Raw genomic sequence first — 21,888 nt, 5'->3', positions numbered from 1 at the left:
TAGAGCATTAGGTTCATGAAGGGTGGAGTTCTGGGATCTGTTTTGCAATTAGGTAGAGTTAGAGCCAGCAACCAAGCGCAAAGGGAAAGAGACCACCCTTTTGTAGGGCGAGAGGAAACTGGAGAAGGCTCCTCATCCTGTTGGGAGTTAATATAAATATAGATCTAATAGAACAGGTACAATTCCCAAAAATTCTTGGAAATTAACAGTCCAGAAGTATTGCTTCAGCTACTGTGACAAGATGCATGAAGCTACACGACCTGAAAGTTGGGAATACTGCAAATCCTCTGCCATAAATCAATTAAATATTCTGGGTAAAGATGTTCCTCACATCTGGAAGGCTTAAATCACAGCTGGAGAAGGACTCCTCAATCCTATAGCAATAACCAGCACCGTGTGCTGGATCTAACCACAAACAAGGCCTGGGGGTTGCTGCTATTTCCAGAGGAACAGACCATCCACTGGTCCTGATCAGTGGAAAGCACGTAACTACAGTGGAGCAAACACAGGCGGGAAGCAACAGAGCTCATTTCAAAATATTACTCGATCTACAACATCTTACACTTCAAATCTACATACTAGAATTGAAGTCTAGAAAAAAAATAAAGCGCATTATAATTGGATAATGTGCCCAAAGCATTTAAGACTATGAATATGGACACGGCACATTCCACATATTAAAAACACTTAATTAACTTAAAAAAAAAAATTCTTCATATTGTATCAAATCTGAGCTCTGAATGCCCAGACAGCATCCAACACATTTCTTACTCAATCTGACTGTTTTGGCTTTTGAAGAATGAGAAGAAATTTCACAAACAAAACTCACCTGAAGAAAAGGCCATTCATTGTCATTCCCAAAAAGAAGAGCTGACAAGAACATCCAAACAACACAGAACTGACCAGGTTGAAGGGACCTTTCAGATCCAATCATCAACTCAACACCGGCAAAAACCATCACAAACCCATGTTCCTCAGCACCACCCAACTGTCCTTCTGTAGAAACACCTGTAACTCCTCATAAACAACATAAAAAGGTAGGCTTTTAACTCTGGTCTTAATACCACACAATACTTAGATGCCCAAGGTGAATTTTCTCCCTCTCTGCATTTAAGACAGTAAGAGGAAGCTGCAGAAGACCCAGGGTACACTCTCAAAACCGTGCCTTGTGGCTAGAAAGAATGTGGCTTGAAATAATGCTTGTCAGAGGACAGTAATTACACATCCTTAACTGTTCTTAAGAACAGAAAACACACAAAGTCCCAAACTGTTAACAATTTTAATGACTTACAAATCTGCACTTTTAAGTACAACAAACTTAAGTTGATTTTTTTTTTAAAAAAAAAATTATCAAAATTTGAGTATAATTCTGCTAATACATCTATAGGTTTTTAAAGAATATTTACAGAACTGCAATAAAAAAAAAGACTTAAGCACATGAAAATTTAAGCAGAAAATAGCTTACAATTAAAGTGGCAGTAAAGCAATATGGCTTCCTGACTGCTGCACTGATTACCAGAGAAAGAGGGATAAAAACTGTTACAAAAAGATTTATTTTTTATGTTGGCAGCTTTGCACAAGCACCCCGTGGTTTAGAGCCCACTGCACATCGACAAATCTATTAAAACAAATATCTACGCTGTATCTGTAAGCACATGAACAAACATATTTTGCTATCTGTTGCTGTATTTTGCAGTGATTGCTTTACAAAATCTGAGTGCAAATCAATTCACATTTAAAACCCTGCAATTTCAATTACTGAATTGATTTAAAAACTGGTTCTGTGACTGTTAGGACTATTTTCTTGTTCTTGTGCTTGCTCTCGTGGTCGATCTCGTCCTCCTGTCCGTCCCTTCAGCAGCCCGAGTAGCACTCACAGCCTCTTCGCAGAGTTTAGTTTTGTTTCTTCTTCCTCTTTGTAGCGATCTATTTTCATCATTATCTATTTGTACACACACACAAAATAACTGTAAATTTGTATCATAAACCAAACATTTTATACAAAATTCAATCCTGTTACATTGTTTTTAAAGGCAATGTCCCTTCTGACTACATTCCAAAGATCACATCTATGAATTCAACAAACCAGTTACAAACCCCATCGTTATGCACATCCAATATCCTTTAAGAGAGATCCCCGAGGACTTACTGCTATTTCTGAAAGTAGGTTAACATTAATGAGAGCACCAAACCCAATTAGCTACCGTTTTAGCTAAAATTCTTTCTACTGCTCTGTAAAACTAAAATATGGTCAACATCGAAGAAATATCCTGCCAAAAGGTATATATAGCAACTGTTTTATGGTCCAGATAAAGCTGGAAAGCCAGGCTGTTACCCGTAAGTATCTGCATAGCACAGAAAAGTTAAGCTGCTCCAAGAGAGAAGCATCAACCCAAGCACCAGACATAGAAATTGTCACTAAATTCCATGTGGGGTGAGGTGACCTCCCCAAAGAGAGGCCATCCAGGCAGGTAGTACAGCATCAGAAGGAATCAATCATTCGGCAAGTCAATAGATTCAGTTTCAGGAAGCAGGAAATAGCAAACATGTAAAGGGAAACGAAAGAAAATTCAATAAATGAAGAGAAGATACATAGCAAAACAGATGTATGTGTTATACGAGGATAAGCATACGCGATAAAAAAAGGGAAAGAGCCAAAGAGAAACGGACCAAGGGCATGGACAAACCACGATAAAGTTTTTAACACAATTTGGCCAGAAATTTCTCAATATGCAGCTCTAAAGAGTCATTGTTATTTCCATTTGCATATTTATTTGATAGTATTTTCTAATTGTGTCGTGGTAGTTTTTAAGTTGTATCACATCAAGCTGAAAATTCCAGGGAATATTTTTGATGTCTGCAGCAAGAGCTCTATTGGTTTGGGGAAAGCAGAACAGGAAAGGAGGAAATGGGGAACACAAGGAACTTTTGCTGTCTTTTCAGCTCAAATACAACTTCAAGCCCTTTAGCATCAACTTCAAAAAACAGTTGATGACTCCTAAAGTCCTCCAAAACCTAGAGACATAGAAGCGGGATCTTAGATCGTATTTAGGAGAAAGCGAGATGAACAATGAGTGCTACAAACATGGGATTCTCGTGTTCTGTCATTACCACTACCTTCTGCACGTGAGTTAGTTGCTGTATTTACTCTAAACTACAATTTATTGTTATGGATTGAGTGAGAATGTATTCTAGAAGAGCAGGAAGATATTTGAATACCCCAACAGAGGAAGAATATATGTCGTATCCCAAAAACCAAATCCCTTCTACTTAGGAAAAACATCTTGTTTATATAAGATAACATACAACCTATTTTATGTAAGTCTCCTTGCTATACTGAAGAGCTCTCTATATTAGAGCATGGCAGCCCACAGTAACACTAGAACTTTGTACATATTATTGTTATATCTATAAATAACTGAGCTATACTCAGAAAATAGAAAGCAAATTCTTGCCTCACCTGATTTTAATTTTTTGGATGCTACATCATCTGCTGGCAACTGACATTTTCTTCTGCGAGAGGTGGAAGTTGCCCGTCGCACAGGGTTAACCTCTTTTCCTTTTCCAGACCGATTATTATTTTCGGAACCAGTGGAGGTCAAACACACGTTTTGAGTTTCTGAAGCGTCATCGTTTCCTGACAAGTCGCTGTTTTTATGGCTAGAAGTCGAAGTAGCTGCCTCTGATGAGAATTCTACCTTTTTCTTTTTATTCCTCAATTGCCTTGTTTTTTCCTGGGGTGAATTATTTTCTAGAGATGTACCTTCACCTTCTTTTAGAATCCTCTTTTGACCTCGGTCTTTGGGTTTTTCCCTGAGAGAAGCGGAACCAGTTTCTTCAGATTTTGAAGAAATTATTTTCTTTCTGCCCACTCTTGATGAATTTTCTTTTGCAGATGGAGCTACACCCAAAAGCTTACTCTGCTGTTCTTCAGGAGTTTCGTTCTTACCATCTTCTGGCAAACCTTGAAGCGAGGTGGAACCAAGAGCCAGTGAAGTAATTGTTTGCCTCAAGTTCCCTTCTGAAAGATCCATTTTTTCTTGGGAAGTAGAATTTTCCAGAACTAGCTTTTTTGCTTCTCCATTATTATTCCTTCCACCACTTTCTTTTGACAAGCCCCGTTTTCCCTGAACAGAACTTGTGGCTTCTAACAAGACGTCAGTTTCTTTCCTTCTGCCTCTTTGTTGATTTTCTTTTACAGATAAATCAAAAGTTTCTAATGGAACATTTTGATCTTCTTTAGCAGCTTCTTCTCTACCGCTATCTGCTGCCAAACCACGTTTTCCTCTAAGAGAAATGCAATTAGTTGCGTGTGATGCCAGAGCAGTTTCTTTCCTTCTGCCCCTTCCTAATGGCTTCTCGTTTGCACAGGACACCGCTTCCAAAGGAATATTTTGTTCTTCATTAGCACTTTCCTCTTTATTATCAGTTTCTGGCGAGTCAAATTTTCTCCAGAGAGAAGATGAACTTTTTGCCTCTGGTGCTAGATCAATCTTCTTCCTTTTGCCCCTCCCTGATGCATTTGCTTTTGCCTGCAAAGTTTTATTTCCCGAAGCTGGGATTTGATCTTCTCTCCCAGCCATCTTTTGATCCTCACCTTCCAGCAACCTGCGTCTTCTTCTGACAGAAAGAGATCTAGATGTTTGTGATGCTGCAGCAACCTCCCGCCTTCTCCCTCGTCTCGGTGGATTATCTTCTGCTGATGAGGGAGTAGCTTCCAAAGCTGAATCTTGCTCCTCTACAAAAGCCTCATCTTTACTATGATCTGCAACTAATGTTTGGTTTTCCATTAAGGCAGAACAAGCTGTTTGTGGTTGTGGCACAGAATCAACTTGCTTTCTTCTGCTCCTCCTTACTTGTAAAGCAGGATTTTCTGAAGTCTCATGTGGACCATCTTTGTAAGTTATTCCTTTGTCATCTCCAGTTAAACTCCTTTTCCTTCCAACCACTTTGGAACTGGCCTCTTTGAGTTCAAAAGTAACTTTTCTACCTCTCTCTCTTCTAAATGCAGTTCCATTTGTTGGGGCTTGATTCTCTTGTGGGATTTCAGTTGTGTTTGGTGTAAGTATTCCCTGTTCGTTTCTTGTCCGCTTTTGACGGCCACGAGCATGAGTGTTACTGTTTGCAGCAGGTACTGAGGTGCCAGCTGGGTCCTTCTGGTCCTTTGTGACTTGGTGTGTACCCTTGACACAAGCAGAGCTCAAAGAATCTTTGAGAGAAGATTCATCCCTTTCTGTTTCTGACTTCAATTTGGGAGCAATTAGTTCTAGGCTGTTCACATCTTCGGCAAATTCATCAGCCTTTTTCTCCCAAGAGCCATTTTTGCCTCTCCTGTTTCTAGTTCTGTTTGTTTCTTGTACTGTACGTCTGTTTGCTTCCAAGCTCAGAGCAGTAACTGGCATTTTGTTTGTCTCTCCAGAAGGTGACTCTGCCTTTAATCTTTGAGATGCCTCTGTGGGATTTTCCTGAGCGTTTTCTGTTTCATGTCCCTGAGATACCTTAATCTCACCTGCGACGTGTGATTGTGTTTCAGCTGAAGTTTCCTCAGTTTTCTGAATGTTTTCAGTTTTCTTTTCATTTTCCATCCCGCAAACATCTGCTTTCACTTCAGTTGAGTGCTTTCTAGCACTTCTTAAAGTCTTAACTCTTTTCTCCGTTACCTTTATTTCAAGTTTAGTTCCATTTTCAGCCCCTTCTGCTGTGGCAGTCTCAGTAGCCTTGTCAGAAGTCGGTTCATCTCTTTGTATCAGCAGGGGGTCTCTGCGAAGCCTCCTTGTTGTCCTGTAAAGGTCCTCTGAAGGAGCTTGTTTAAGTTGATCATTTTTAGCTCTTCTTCCCCTTTTAGGTGGAATTGGTGGTTCTGTGTTTTCTACTTTTTTTGCTCCTCTGGACCTCTTCCCAGGTGACAGAAGCAGTTCTTCACTGTCTTCTACACCACCGTCATCAGATTTGTTTTCAGGTATTTTTACGCCTGTTTGCAGCTGATCATTTTCATTTTGAACGCTACCGGATACACTCACTGTCTTCACGGTTGGATCATCTTCAGTTTCTAATACGTCGTTGATGCCACATTCCTGCAAAGTCTCTTTCATATTTGCAAGTTCTTTTCGTAGCACTGAAGCATCTTTGACACAAGACTCAAGATTCTCACTCGGATGTTCTACCTCCTTCGGTTCTTTCCTTTTACCTCTTCTTGTTCTTTGAGGAGCTCCACATGGTTCCACAAGTGAAATGGTTTCAACTTTTTCTTGACCAGGGTGCTTTGAAACGATTTCTTCTTGTACACAACGGTTTGTTCTCCTTCCTCTTCCTTCATTTTTAGCTACTGAAGGTGAAGTATTGATCTCTCCCATCTCCTCTTGGGTGCTCTTTTTTTCCAGACTCCGCATGGCTTTTAAATTCAAATCCTTTTCACGCTGCTTTGCTGAAGCAGGATGTACTGTCCTCCGTGCTCGGCCCCTTGTTGATCTCTGGGTAGACTGGTCTTCACTAGTTGATTCCTTCTGTTGAGAATCTTCACCTTGTGAAATATTTCCTTTGTCTTCTAAACCAGTTTTTTTTTCCCCATTCAAAGTTTTTACATAGAAGAGAGCACAGACAAAAGTTATATATTACTATGGCCGATCAAAGTATCTGCGACTTTTGATTTTCCTAACAGAATCATCTTGCTCAAACAAATCACACTTTGTATTCTTAACTTAAAAATTAATAAATAAATAATGATTTTAGCCAACTCCTACATTCACAGGTTTAAGCTACGTTCTTGAAAGTTTTTGCAAAGAAAGATAATTTTAAGTGGAGACCTTAACATCAGTTTTTTTACCTGTTTTTTTGGAGATGTCAACATTACCTCACCAACACACTACTACACTGTTACTTCTGCAACAATAGAACCCCAGTGCCTGGTGTTCACTAAGGACAACTGCACAAATACCATGAGCTACGGATGCTTTTCACGGTATATTTTTGAATTTTAAAACATATGTTAAAACTTCATAATGACATATATCACCTTGTATATTCATTATTCCTCTAGTTAAAGCAAAAGTATTTGCACTTACCAAATTTCTGACTGGAATTAGTACAAGGAGGTGGAGTATCTTCTCGTTTAGAATCCGTAACATTTACTGATCTGGCCTAAGGGAATAAACAATAATCAATTAATGCACGTCTGACAGGACAAAAAATAACGGAGCCAACCAATACAAAATTATTGTAGAGTAATAGCTGAAGAAAGTCTTTAAAATTCTTTTTTCTAAAAAGGAAATCAACTTACGTTTTGTAACCACAGTCATTATATTAGCACACAAATAAAGTGAACTTAATACTTGCCATCTGACCGTAGCAATCTTTAAAGTGAAAGATAACAAGCACTGCATAGAGTTAAGTATTAACTAAATTGGCTGAGAAGTGTCTAAATGAACGCTCATAAGGAATTTAGGGTATTGAAGCCAAATAATTTGAGTATTTTGTACTGTTTTATGATAGTTCTACACTGACAAGCACTAAGCCCAGTGATACTTGGCATTTTACCTATGGATCTGGGAACAAACATTAAAAATCAATACTAATAAAATTCACAAATTACAAGAGTGATGATGCCATGAAATATAAAATCAAAACAGTCACCCAGAGCCACCTCAGTAACTACTTAGGTTCCTTCAAAGAAAACACATAAACTTGCTTATGAAAAGGGAGGCTGAGAAAGAATCTGACTATAGTTTGTGAACAACTTAAAGGGTGCGTTAAACATAACAGGCACAAGTGACCAGAAACAAAAAGAGTGCTCAGACACAAATCTGTAGTAAGTTACATCTTCTAGCAGAGGGCATTCACGTGGACAGAGCTACCAAGGGAAAAAACTTCTCAACTTTACAGTTTTCAAATCAACATGAGGTGTTTTTCTAGAAGATATCTCATGAGGTTACAGACATGACATATTTGAAGTGTTGTAACATCCAAGATGTCATACTAGAGAGGCCTAAGATATTCATTTCAACCACAGGCTTCAAGGTCTAAATACGTTCCTTCCAAAAGCTAAAGAAAGTGTTTTACCTTAATTTCCTCTGGTATATCAAACATTTCTGTAACTCCAACGTAGTCCACTTCAAAATCAGAACATTTCTGCCTGGGTTCTGCCATAAGCCTTTGCAGACCCACAAAATCATCAACTGGTTGATACTTCTCTTTCGGAGTCTTCACTAATCTACTAAAACCAAACATATTTTCTATGGGTTCAACTTTTTCCTTTGGTGTCTTGAAAATACGGCTGACACCAATCATGTCTTCTACTGGTTGATATTTCACCTTTGGAGTTTGCTTGATTACAGTATCACCTGCCACATCTTTCACTGCTCCCCTTTTTTGTACTCGAGTCTTCTGCAATCCTTTAACAGCTACGTCACCTGTAATGGGTTCCGACTCTTGTTGTGGAGTCTTCAAGAGCTGCTTGATGCCTGACAGGACCTCGACTGGCTCTGGCTTCTGTTTCGGGGTCCTCATGAGCTGCTTGATGCCCGACAAGGCCTCTACAGGCTCTGACTTCTGCTTTGGGGTCCTCATGAGATGCTTGATGCCCGACAAGGCCTCTACAGGCTCTGACTTCTGCTTTGGGGTCCTCATGAGCTGCTTGATGCCCGACAAGGCCTCTACAGGCTCTGACTTCTGCTTTGGGGTCCTCATGAGATGCTTGATGCCCGACAAGGCCTCTACAGGCTCTGACTTCTGCTTTGGGGTCCTCATGAGATGCTTGATGCCTGACAAGGCCTCTACGGGCTCCGACTTCTGCTTTGGGGTCCTCATGAGATGCTTGATGCCTGACAAGGCCTCTACGGGCTCCGACTTCTGCTTCGGGGTCTTCATGAGCTGCTTGATGCCCGACAAAACCTCTACAGGCTCTGACTTCTGCTTCGGGGTCTTCACGAGCTGCTTGATGCCCGACAAAACCTCTACAGGCTCTGACTTCTGCTTCGGGGTCTTCACGAGCTGCTTGATGCCCGACAAAACCTCTACAGGCTCTGGCCTTTGCTCTGGGGTCCTGAAAAGCTGCTTGACGCCTGACATGACCTCAACCGGCTCCAACTTCTGCTTCAGAGTTCTCCTTTTACTTCCTGATTTCACCTGATATGCTTGTTTTTCTGGAATTATTGACAAACGATCCACACTAATATTTTTTTCCAGCACAGCTTTTCTTTTTTCAGGAGTTTTTGTAGATACTGCGTCAAACATAGACTTTAGAGACTCCTTGTCTCTCAATAAGTGACAAATGCCTGGGCTATCTTGTTTCTGTTCTGAAGCATCTGAACTGTTTAACGGCGACACCATCATCTCTCCTGAAATAAGTAGTAGATATATGTAATTTGGAAAAAGAATTAAGCAGAAAATCCAAGTATTCTAATTGCTGTATAACTAAGTAAAATGGATTCCAACAGCTGGAGCCTTCTACAAACCAAAATCCAGAAGTGCACATCAACAATTGATTTGGTAATTACCTTCGACAAGGCACAGCAGCCATTTAAAAAAATTTTATTATTTTTTTCTTATTTGATCTGATATAAAAGTAATGTTTTCTGTTGGCCCTAAATTTCTAGTGGTGCAAGTTTTTTTATTGCAATTTCCTTTGTGTTTTAAAGCAATACCAGACATAAATCAGAAATTTTCCCATAAAGTGCAGAGCAGGACAGTCACCTCCATCGACCGGCGAGCGATGCTGCGCCTGTTGCACCCCAGGACGCGGGTGGCCCTTTTGGCTGCCAGGGCACACTGCTGACTCGCGTTGAACTTCCCATCAACCCAAACCCCCAGATCTGTTTCTGTGGGGTTGCTCTCCAGTCTCTCATCCCCTAATTGGACTGTATAACCAGGATTACCCCATCCCAGGTGGAGATTCTGGCACTTGCTCTTGTTAAATTTCATACGTTAGGCGATTGCTCAGCTCTCTCATCTATCAAGATCTCACCATAAGGTCTCTCTTCCCTCAAGGGAATCTACCGCTCCTCCTAGTTTAGCATCATCAGCAAAATTAATTTAATGCACATTTGATTTCTGCATCCAGATCATGTATAAAAACATTAAAGAGCACTGGCCCTAAAACTGAGCCCTGGGGGACCCCACCACGAGCCTGATGTAACCCCATTTACTATAACTCTCATCACCCAATTATTTGCCCAGTTTGCAGAAAGCACTAAATAAGGATAAATAAAAGCTGATAATGGACATCTTCAAGTGGATGAAGATCACTAAGCTAGTTCTTCTTTTCAAAGAAAACCCTTCTGAAGTTATATTGTGGTTTGTTATACCTAAGCCTATCTTCCACAACATCTGAAATAATAATAGTTGAAATGTATTTTGGGTTATTATTTTAAATATTGGAGGATTTAGTTATCATTTTTCTTGGTGTTTCAGTGGATGCTCAGTTTTGCTAAATTCTCAAGAAAACCGAGCTTTATTTTCAAATAAAATTCTGAGCTATACAGGGAAACAATGACTGGGATGCAAGGTTATTTGCAAAAGATGCACTACAAAGCACCATCCTAATATAGATCTTTCTAACCTGACACTTTCTAAAAAAATTTTTAAAAGGACTTTTTCTGCAAGATTACACAATAACTCTCCCCACCGTGAAACTCTGTCACTGGATTTAGATCTATCCACAGACAACTGATTTAGAAAGCACAATGCAGGCACAAGACTTGTCTGAAACAATACTTCAACATCTTGAAGTTTCATACCAAACAGAACAAATAAGAGAATAACACCTACTGAAAAGTTAACTGGAACTACAAAAATGTCTTTTAATACATGGTAAAAATCAATGGTTCCTTTTATGGCTTGCCAGATGCTTCACCTCAACCCATCAAGTCTGCCCAGGCTGAGACTACTCACTGTCTCAAGTAGCAGACACCTCACTACCCTTAAACACACCGAAATATTCCCTTTCTGTTCAAATAACAAACATACCAGATTCTTCAGGAGTGTGCAGTTCAGAAATGTCCGCTGCAGAACAGGATGGTGTAAAATCAGTCTTCTGAACAGCGGTCAAAGGTAATGATTCTCCACTCTTATTTTCTGGAGTTTGAAACATTTCAGTCATTCCTATAAATTATATTCAGAGAAATGAGTCTATGCTTTGACAAAAGAACTACACAGTTGGCAGAGTGAGCAACAGACTTTAAAAAAACCCCTTACCTGTGAAGCTTTCATCCATGTTCATGTTTAGCTTCAAAATAGGATTTTTTACCACTTTAGGGACCTGTCCTGCCGTTCTGACTGTGGTGGAGTAAGCTCTACCCACAACTATTGTAGCAGGTGACTCGGCATGACCTGTACTAAAATGACCTTTTATTTTTCTTTCTGGAGTCTGCAGAGGGGAAAGAAGAAGGGAAAAAGAATTAGTAAACAAAGATTCCTTTTAGATAAAATCTACATTTCTTACACACTGTGACAAAGACATCAACACCCATTTAACATCATACTATAGAAAAATACCTACAAGCTGTTTTGTGGTTATGCAGAAACAAAGAAAAAGAAGCATGAAAAAAAAAAATAATACCTTTGGTGATTGGGGTATCTTTTTTAGGGATCTTCCTTTTTGGACACGTTTTTTAATGGTCTTTGACTGTGGTCTTGCAACACCTAATTTTACCACTTCTGCCCAAGATTTTGCAACTAGAAAGTAAAAGAGAAATAACAACTTTAATTCTCAGCTGTACAACTGGAAATTCATAATTATTTCTTGACGATTCCAGTGGATTTGCTGCAGTCACCCACAGGAAAGTGGTTGTTACATCATCTGACAACACCTATACTAACGTGCTCTGTGAAATGCTTTGAATAGGAACACCCAATTTCAGCTGGAGTTCAGCAAGTGTCCAAGAACCCAGTATGGCTTTCCACAGCAAAACAGCAACAAAAAGCTACATACAGTATCAAACAGATGTTAGATCCTACAACTGGATCCTGACCCAATTCTGTCCTTAGTCTTTTTGTAAGGAAATAATTTTTCCCAGCGGAAACTCGCCATGAGCCTTTCAATCTTGTTCATTATTATACCTGAACTTTTCCCTGGTGGGACGTGAGATTTAACATCAGAGAAATGGTTTTTAAGTGAAACACATCCAGCTTTTCTTTCACCACCTTCCCAAGGAATTTCATAGTCAGGAAATTATTTATTTATACTGCTTACAGTATTTAGGCCTACACAGACTTTCCATAATTTTTCTTATATCACCTTCTCCTTATAACATACTCTGAAAATTCCCAAAGCAAGGTTACCTTCACCACAGCATCATTCTGTACACAGTACAGAAATCAGGGAATCAGTTACAGCTGTGTAATATGAAGCTGTAAGTTGGTAGGATATCTACCTCGTTTACCTCAGAAATAGGATGTAAGAAGATAGGGATTGATAAATTATTATTTTAAGTAGACATAAAAAGGGGAACGTTCCTCAAGAAAAGGGTATTATTATTCTTGTCAGAATTGCTGTGTAAGTTAGGGAAAGTCAGTAAATAAAAAGAACTTTGCTAGGGTGTTCAGGATACATAGAAAAATGCCAAATATGCAGGGAACTACCTCAAAAAGCATTGGAAACACAGAGAGTTTTATTTTGGATAAAAGTGGATATCCAAAATTCTGAAGAACTGTGGTGTACTTTTCACATTACAGAAGAAACTGATGCAATGACATTACAGAGAGGCGGTGAAAAACAGTATGTCATTAATATTTGTGAAGTACTCTGCAGCTATTAACACGAATGGACTAACTAAAGCTACTGAAAAAAAAACCCACTTATTTCACTAAAAGACTAACACCACATTCAGTTGTATTAACCAGGAAGTGCTGTGAAGGCTTGTGATTTTATCACATTGTATAATGATTAGACCAATTCCCAGGTGAATGGTGGTGTTAGTGGGAAGCTTTAAATTTTATTTTGAAACAGTCAAATCGATTTAATTTACAAAAACAGGTGCCAAAGACACCTTATCTTTAAGATTCTTCAAAGATAAAAATTTCAAGAAGCAGAGCTCCCCTATCGTAACGTTTCCAATGCTTTTCAAACTATTTCAAACTAGTGTTCGACATTCAAATTCAAATGTTCATTTTCAAAATATTCAAATTAACACCCAATTCTATAATTATATCTGCTACACACCACTGTCAACAGTTAAGTGCAGTCCACTCCGGATAAAAAAAGCGGACAAAGAAAACAAACTGAAGCAAGATGGCTATAAAGTGCACATTTTCAAACCCAAATCGGTGTAACTGATACAATTCACTTTAGTTCAATACTACTTGAACTTGAAGGACTTGAAGGATCACTATTGCAACTAACTTTGCAAAAATAACCTGAATTCTACCATTTTTCAACTTCTGAACATTAGGGGTTTAAATACGTTTTAGTAACTTGCTTTATAAATATGAGAGAATGTAACACTTTGCAATTCCCTGTTGTTTCCAACAAGTCCAACCACCATCAGAAATACGCCAATCAGTCGGTGGCCTCTGCATAATGAAATAACCCTACTTCAGTTTTGTTCCTGTATTTTAAAGCATTAAAATTAATATTAAAAATTAACTGCTGAAACAAACCTAATAAATTGGCACTAGAGGCACCACTTCTTCTTTTCGCATTGATCACTGCCACAGCCCCACTTCTCCTCTTCATGGGTGTGACCTTCAAAGCAAGTTGTGAACTTCTCCTTGATTTGTCAGGTGTGGCCGTTAAAATGGTTTTATCATCTTGGTTAATGTGAGGAGATTTAGGCGTTTTCACTCGGGCACTATTTTTCTCCTTTGTATTCATGTCTTCCTCAACAGCATCTTTCTCTTCAGCAATTGGTAACGGTGTCGTGATGTGAGAAATAGAGAATCGTCCTTTTCTGTAAGGTGCTGGGGAGCCCGAAGTAAACGTAGTTGTTGCCTTCCCAGAGGCAGGGGATGAGGCAGTCGGGGACTTCTGGGCTGGCAAAGTTTTTGGTGACATTTTTTCTTTCTGCAAATGTTCAGAAAGTTCCTGGGGAAAAAAAAAAAAAAAAAAAACACCACACAACAAAAATAAAGATAAAATGTTACTGCACATACCTGAACTACAAATTCTCATCTCCATCTCTGACAGTAAAGGCAATAGGATAAAAATACCATCAGATAATTTGAAAAAGCCTTAAAATTTGTTAAAAGTTAAACATTTAAATTTCCAAACAGTCTCACAAAACACATGCAAATCCAATTGAAGAACTCAACCGATTTTATAATTCTACTTTAGTCAAAAAGTCTTGTTCACATCAAGTATACCACAGTTTTAACTAATTTAAATTAGTTTAAATTAACAGTAAGTGTTTTCAAGCTTGTAGCCAAACTACGTTTGCACATTCTGCCAACAACCTACTGATCTGTTTCCTGTTATTTATGGTAAACTGGAGGCTTGTAGACGCTGCTGCTAAACATAAACAAATATAGTCCTGCATCTGCATGTGAATGAGCAATATCATGAGGTGAATAAAAACACACCTTCTGTATAAAGGCAGGTAGATATAAAGGGTAAGCTGAATGGAGAAGCTGAAAAAATGCGTCTTAAAATTTGCTAATTTCAAATACAATTTTAATTTGCAATTAAAATTTCCACATCCCATCTACAAGGTTTACTACTAATGAATTTTTAGAAGTCTCTGGAAGTTATAAATTCTGTTCACGTTAATTTTCTTCGCAACTTCATTAGTCTTTAATGTTTACCTGGACTGCAAAGTCCTTCAATCCCTTTTTCAGCACAGCACGAGGGGAGTTTCCGAACGGCAAGCTCAGTCGGGCAGGAATCGCACCTTTTTTAAGGGGCGAGTTGGGAGGCAAACTTTTATCAAAAAGTTCTGGACTCAGATGACCACCAAAAGACACTCGCTTTCTTTTTCCTAAAGGCTGAGGCAGCACATCACCGCTTTTCCTCTTCTGAGATACTCTTCTTGTCTTGCCTAAAAATAACAATTGAAAATATTTCTATATGTCCAAGAATCCAAGTCAACATTTTAACCCGCAGAGAAAAGAGTGCATTTTAGAGTTGGAAACATATCAGAAGGTAATTACCATAAAGAGAAATAAATTCAATTGAGTAAAATTTTTCCCATATTATTGTGCATTTTTATAGTCAAATATGTTTACATGATAAATATTTCAGAACACGTCAGCAATGAGTTCTATGTTTTACCTAAGTGGAAAATTTCTCATAAAAACGCTATGAGAATTTCTCAAGTACAAAACCAATGAGGCAGGGGATTAAAGATCTTTACCTGAGTCTTCTCCAGCCAACAGGCCAGAAGCCTTCAGTTCCGAGACAACCTCATTGTCTTTCAGAACAGCGGGACTTCCAGAAGACCTTCTCTTTGATGACAATCTCCGAGGCCTTGTAACATCAGCATCTTCCAAATCTTGTTTCTGATGATCCCCCTTCATGGCCAGCTCTTCTTTAGTTCCACTGTCTTTTCTGTCTGTCATCTTATTGTGATGTTCTCGACCAGCACTTGTCTCCAAAGCTTTTCCCATCAGCAGTCCAGAGGTCCTTAGCCCACCTCTTTTTCTTCCAGACTCAGATTTCTGACCAGCAGGAGATGCCAGTTCCGATGTTAACTCTTCTGAAGCCAGTGTCTCCGAATGGACACTTTTGTTTGATAACTCTTTGCTTCGCCTGTTACTTCTTCTGGGACTCTTGGAATTGGGAAAAGAGACAGGAGTTTCAGAATGTCCCTCTTTCGAGTTACCAAAGTTTGCCTGATCACAAATTTCTTTCAGCACTTCTTCTTTTACAGCTTTTGGTGTATGTTGTTTACTACTTCGTCTTTGTCTCAAGCATTTATTTTCTGCTAAAGGCAGTTGGTTGAGGCTATCATTTCTGCAAAGTGAAGCTTCCTTTTGAGGTTCAGCTGAAATTTCTGAAAGAGACTTCCGTTTCAACGACACGCGGCGTCGAGTTTTTGGAGTATCTGTATTTAAAGGATTCATTCCACTAATTTCTTTGGTAGGCGATATGAAAGGAGACCGAGGACTCCTCCTTGTGGGTGTTGGCGTAGATAGAACATATTTATCAACTTCAGAAACATTTGTCGTGTTAGTTGTTTGTACTAGTTTACTTAATGCTACTGCGGAGCTGTGTATTCTATCTGCATAACCCAAGCGTTCTATAGAGCACTGATTCAGTAAAAACGCTGCATTTCCATCATTCTCCTTGCTGGGTTTGGGTGTAACTTCAGTACCTTTAGATTTTTCTGCTGTACGTATCTCCTTGTGATCCTGTGAGTGGCTTCTACCAGTATCTCTCGACCCCTCCTTTGAAACAGGAGTTCGAGGACTTCTAGTAAGACTCTTCTTGGTTGCACTTCCTACAGCTGAGCTCTGGTTAAGTTCCGAACCGATTGCTTCTGGCCTCATTGTTATTTTACATTCTTCAATATTTTCACTTCTGCCTATTTCTTTTTCCTTCATCAGGCTTCCCAGATCAATAACACAACTCCATGATGAAATCTGAGCGCTTGGTTCTAGCGGAACTCTCTTACCATCTTCTTTTGCAGCTTGTTGAGATACATTTCCCTCTTGCAGAGATTTTTTCACTTTCATCTCTTGTTTCAGTTTTTCATAGAGTTTACTAAAGGGAGACATTTCGTTTTGCTTTTTAATAGATTGATGTATTCTGTATGAAGATTTGGGTGTTTGTAGTTTGACGGGTAAAGCTTTGGAAATATTTTCCTCTGTACTTTGTTTATTTTCATTGGCATTTTTTTCTTCACACTCAGCATTATCTACAAAGTAAGCAAAACAAAACAAAAAGTAATACAGATGTAGAGTTACCTAAAAATTGCAGAACTAAAATAGGAGTTCCATAAATACAGATAAATATTCCTTCCCTTCCTCTCCCGAGATGGTCAACCAGGGTCCAGGATATAGCACTGTAAATAAAGCTCTGTTAACACTAACGATTTCTCTCATAATAGAAGTATTAGTATTGAAATGTTCGAGTTGTAATCTGGAATTTATTCCATATTCAGGTAAGACACTTGGTATTTCATGCTTTTGCTTTTCTTAAGAATCAATGGCTTATACACATCTTTCAGGGCTGCCACAAAACAAATCTATGAGCATAGAATTCTGTATATAAATAGCCTCCAACAAACCCTGTACCTTCCCCATGACAGCGGCATTACTTAAGACAGGAAGGATGGGAAGGAGAAGTCCTGGCATTTAACCAGTCCATGGTCTTTAATTACCCAGACTTATAGCTCTAGAAGATTTTTACTGGGTCTACATAACACAGCTATTGTAAACTATTATTTCAATCAGCAAGATTAACCCTTCCTATGTATCTCCAAAATTATACCTGTTTCAATTTCTTCTTAGGAAAGAATACAGGAGATAATGCATTATTTGCTCAAAAGGATCCATTTCACGTATCAGTTTCAATTGGCATTTGTATTGCACTTACAAAGCTGGGGCACTGAATTCCCTTCTTAGCCACAATCTTCATAAACTGGATTTGCACAAATCCCTTAAAGCAATATATATGGATTTTGCCAATTCCAGGCTGTTACTGCCCATCTGTCAGAATGCAATTAAACCAATTTCTCTCGGCAGGACTTAGCTTTGGTAAATCACAGCATGTAAGTATGATAAGGTAGTACACTGACATAACAAGGTGTATTGTACTCAGATTGGAAAGTCTTAAAATACATTTCTTTTCCTCTTTTCAACCTTGTTTTTCCCCTTATGCTAAGAATAAATGCAGTTAAGGGGGAAGAAGAAAACAAAGCCCCCATAAACCAGGTACCAACCTGAAGCATGAAGACTTTTAGGTCCTGAAGGTTCTTTGTGTAACGATTCCACTTCTGCCACCTGCTGAACATGAAGAACCTGTAAATTTGTACAATATTACAGCAGAGCAACAACTATTTTACTGTACATTGAAAAACACTATGTTTATAAAAGCATATGCATTGTTTACTAAACAGGCTTAAAAGCATTCAAATGAAATCCTAGAATATTTCAAAGTTTAAGAATGTTGACCAATACACATTTGAGGCTGTAGAAAGCATGAGCTGAAATCTTGTTTTATCACTGTAATTACTAGCTCTAAAAGCAGCTGTAGCATAAGAATATATATAAGCACATTTGAATCCAGACCTAGCGGAAGATTTGTATTTAAATAAGAGAACCATAATATAAAAAAACCCAAAACTTTCAACAGCCACAGTATGCACAAACTAACACTATCCCCTTTAAAGGAGAAAGTTTTGCCAAGAACAAAAAAAAAAGAAACTAATGAAAATCAATTATTAAAAGATAGGCTTAGTTTGATATTTATAAATTCCAACAATACATTAGTATACCACCACACAGAATAACACATTATTTTGGAAAAAACAGAATGCTTATTCTCTAGGGCAAACTTCCCCATTTAAAGTAGAAGAATATCTAATGCCCATGCTCTGCATTTCCTGCAGCCGATCCTCTCTTTGAAAAAGCTAAGGATTAATTTTTAATAGCTTACCTGTACTAGTAACATCACAGATTATTAAGTGTCTATTACCAGAAACTGCAAGTCTAAAATTAATAAATTATTAATTTTTTAAAAAAGTATTTATCTAGAGGAGTTTACTTGTATTTTCAAACAGAAAAGTGGTCTATAGCTGAAAAACTGAATATTCCAAGTAAGAAATCAGAACAAGGAAACAGAAGACCATATCAACACTATGACCAATGTTTTGTAACAAATTGCCACGAAATTACCTGCAGTGTTTCATCTTTTGGAGGCCTAGAGCGTCTCTTTCTTGGAGTTGATTGGCGAGGATATTCAAATCTGGAAGAAATATTTAAAAAAAGACAATCATTTTTTGTCAGCTAGATAACTAAGTTCCCATTATTAAGATAAATGACCTAGCAATTGTCCACTCCCCAACATACACACATATCTCTTTTAAAGGTTTTAACTAAATGAAAATAATTCTAAGTTTTCCCCTAAAACTGACTACCCTTGAAGGAAAATCAAAATGATCTCTCTAGACAATTCTATCTTTATTGCTTTAGCTTAACGCAATATATAAGTGATAAGAAAAAAAAAATCTTTAAGCAATCCTGCCTTCTGAAAAAATTCTCTAAGACTCTGTAAAGAAATATGAAATAAATTGGATTAACTTCAGTTTCTGAAGATGGTAAAAGGACATTTTAGTTTTTCCCATTTATCTACAGCCGTCTTCTGTATCTTCAAACAGCACTAAGAGCGAGTGTCCATAAAGCTGAACTGTTTGCCTTCAGAACACCTTCTAGGATTGAGGTATTAAAACTTTGTCATTGGCACTTACCTGAAAGAACGATCAATAATTGTTAACACGTCACCGTGCTTCAGAGGTACAGGCTGCTGAAAACAACCACCGTTCAGCTGTGTAGGATTTACTGTACTCAAATTGATCAGTATTGCCTAAAAATAAAACCAACATTTCAGTAGCCTGCTGAGATGCAACGATGCAATGCATATATCATTAAAATATGTCTCTTACCTCCTTGTTTTCATTTACTTCAATTTTACAGTGTTCTTTTGAGACCTGAGGCAATTGGATGCGAATATCACATTCTGTTCTCCTGTGGGTGAAAATACAGTTTGAGTTCCAAGACACACAAAAGACGGAAAAATCTGACTGCTACAGAATTAGGTGATCTCCCAACTTTTCAGGTAATAATAGTACAGCAGCATGATACTTTCTTAAATTTGGTAATATGATGAAAATGGACTAAGTCTTTCAACTGTGGCAAGCAATAACCAGAGTTCACACTTCTATCTTAGAGAATCCATACCAGAAAAAATATGCGGAATACCAAAATTGTGAAAAAAGCAGTTAACAAGCCAAAAGACAGCTGTCTATAATAGGTATCTGGTGGTTTGCGACTACCAGTTCCCTGACTTGCAAGTTGCCAAAGACCTGTGGAATATTAGACATTTCTACCTTCTTAAAAGCTGTTAGTAAGTGAAAGCTGGGTTTCTAAGTACACAGACTTTTTCTTTCTTTTTTTTTTTTTTTAAGTTAATCTCTAACACTTTGCCATGCTGTAGGTCTCGTGCAGCAAACGCATCTGCTATCATACCAGAGGTACTGTTCACAGAAGTACCCAACACCTCTCACTGCTGCAACTGGCAGAAATTAATGTTTGTACCATGAAATATCACCCGTCCGGCAGCTCTGCTGAAGCCAAACACCAGTATTATTGACACTGGAGTGCCTCCCATAGACTCTCACTATGGAACCTGATTCTGGATTGACTAATTACAGCTATTTAAGGTATCTATCAGCCAATAAAATGCTGAACAGACCTAGTGTAAGAGAAGTAAAAACATCTTATTTGAGGCCTACTTATAGTAAGATCATCTAGTCAAGTCTTCACATATACCTTCCAGGTATATTAATTTTATACGTTAATGTAAAATACCTGGATCAAGCTCAAAACACACTATCACTCAACTGTGTAAGTCAAATTAAGTTTCAAGATTGGAGGAGGTAGTAAAAGTTCTTATTAATTTTTAATATTAATTCTAGATATTGGCTGATGGATTCCATTACTGAGGTTTTGTAGAACAAAAAAAAAAAAAAATTAAAAAAATTGAGAAGAGCACTGATTAATGAAGATAGTCCAACACAAGCCATGTGCTTCGCTTCACCAGTTAATTATCTGGAAACTGCCTCTACATTAAATGCCACCATCACTTGCCTGTCAACTGTGTATTACTTTCAATCCCTTCCCCACATTTTCTTTGGCCAGAAATTTAAAAATAAACAAAAAAGGTAGTTCTGGCAAGGAAAGGGCAAAAAGCAGTAACAAAAATTAAGTTCAGCTTTCTAGTCTTACAATTATCCTTAATCCAATATCCCCTTCCTTCCCCTGAACATCATTCACAAATAAACAAATATTTATTTTTGCAAAGAAGTACTGAAAGATCTGCAGGAGAAATACCACTAATATTATTTTCATGTAGCCGAGTACTCAACTAATTCTCACCTTCCAAATAAACAAGAACTTGCAGTGAGTGGAAAAGTAATTCCATCAGTCCCATTCCGTTTAATTACAACAATATTCCCAAAGAGCGGCATCTTCAAATTCAAATGTAAGGAACCTTACCTATAAAAGAACGTCAAAAGTACTCATCCATATAACGCTTCACATATTTATGAAAGTAAATCAAGGTAATTATTGTTTTCTTTTTTTTTCACTTCTGTCCAAAGCGACATTTTCCAATGTACAGCAGAAGAATCTCAGTGCATTTACATATTGCCTGTGTAGAAAACTGGGAACTATTTACCACAAGCAGCCACTGGCATCCTAAACGGGAAGTTCAAGGCACTGCGTTATTAGGAGAAAGTATACAGGGTGGCAAGAGCAATCACTACATGTTCCTGCAAATGCGTTGATACTACTTGTACATATGCAACAGGTATTTGCTACCCATCAGAGCCTCTGGCACATGCTATCCTTCATCCCATAAGCAACCTGAAACTATTTTCAGTTAAATCGCCACTCCTCCTCGCCTAAATCTAGACATTACACATTCTTCTACCTACATGGAAATTCTTAGACTTGATTTTAAAGTAAACAGAGACTGTAGTTGTACCCTCCTGAAGGAGGAAAACAGTGGCATTACCAGGAAGGGACACTTGCAGGAAGACAGCTGAAAAGAAGACCGAAAACAGCATATATAGCATGAACTATGAAATATCGTACAGCTGAAAGCCTCAAGCTAAAAACAAGGGACGTAATGTAGTTACAAGCGACCCCTCTGAACTTTTTTTGCTCGGTTTCATGGGATAAAACACTTGTTGAAGAAAAACAAAGCACACCCTAGGACGGATTTGACAGCGCCTCTAAGAA

The 21,888-nt window shown here is 38.2% G+C and overlaps 1 protein-coding gene across 1 annotated transcript; it reads right to left on the bottom strand.

The window, feature by feature from the left end:
* Positions 1 to 1,796: 1,796 nt before the first annotated feature.
* On the bottom strand, positions 1,797 to 21,135 carry MKI67 (marker of proliferation Ki-67). The gene is made up of 15 exons (XM_074158875.1): positions 21,022 to 21,135; positions 19,530 to 19,611; positions 19,335 to 19,450; positions 18,763 to 18,832; positions 17,808 to 17,886; positions 15,279 to 16,781; positions 14,731 to 14,963; positions 13,591 to 14,014; positions 11,552 to 11,667; positions 11,188 to 11,359; positions 10,960 to 11,094; positions 8,056 to 9,332; positions 7,062 to 7,137; positions 3,461 to 6,544; positions 1,797 to 1,942 (listed from the first exon to the last, which is right to left on the bottom strand). Exons 1-15 carry the CDS (start codon positions 21,111 to 21,113, stop codon positions 1,797 to 1,799), a joined length of 7,605 nt encoding a protein of 2,534 aa, XP_074014976.1. The 5' UTR covers positions 21,114 to 21,135.
* Positions 21,136 to 21,888: the final 753 nt, after the last annotated feature.

This window comes from Numenius arquata, chromosome 15 (genome assembly GCF_964106895.1).
Source record: "Numenius arquata chromosome 15, bNumArq3.hap1.1, whole genome shotgun sequence".
Classification (NCBI taxonomy): domain Eukaryota; kingdom Metazoa; phylum Chordata; class Aves; order Charadriiformes; family Scolopacidae; genus Numenius; species Numenius arquata.
The sequence above is the reverse complement of the archived record's forward strand: the minus strand, read 5'-3'. Positions and strand labels throughout refer to the sequence as shown.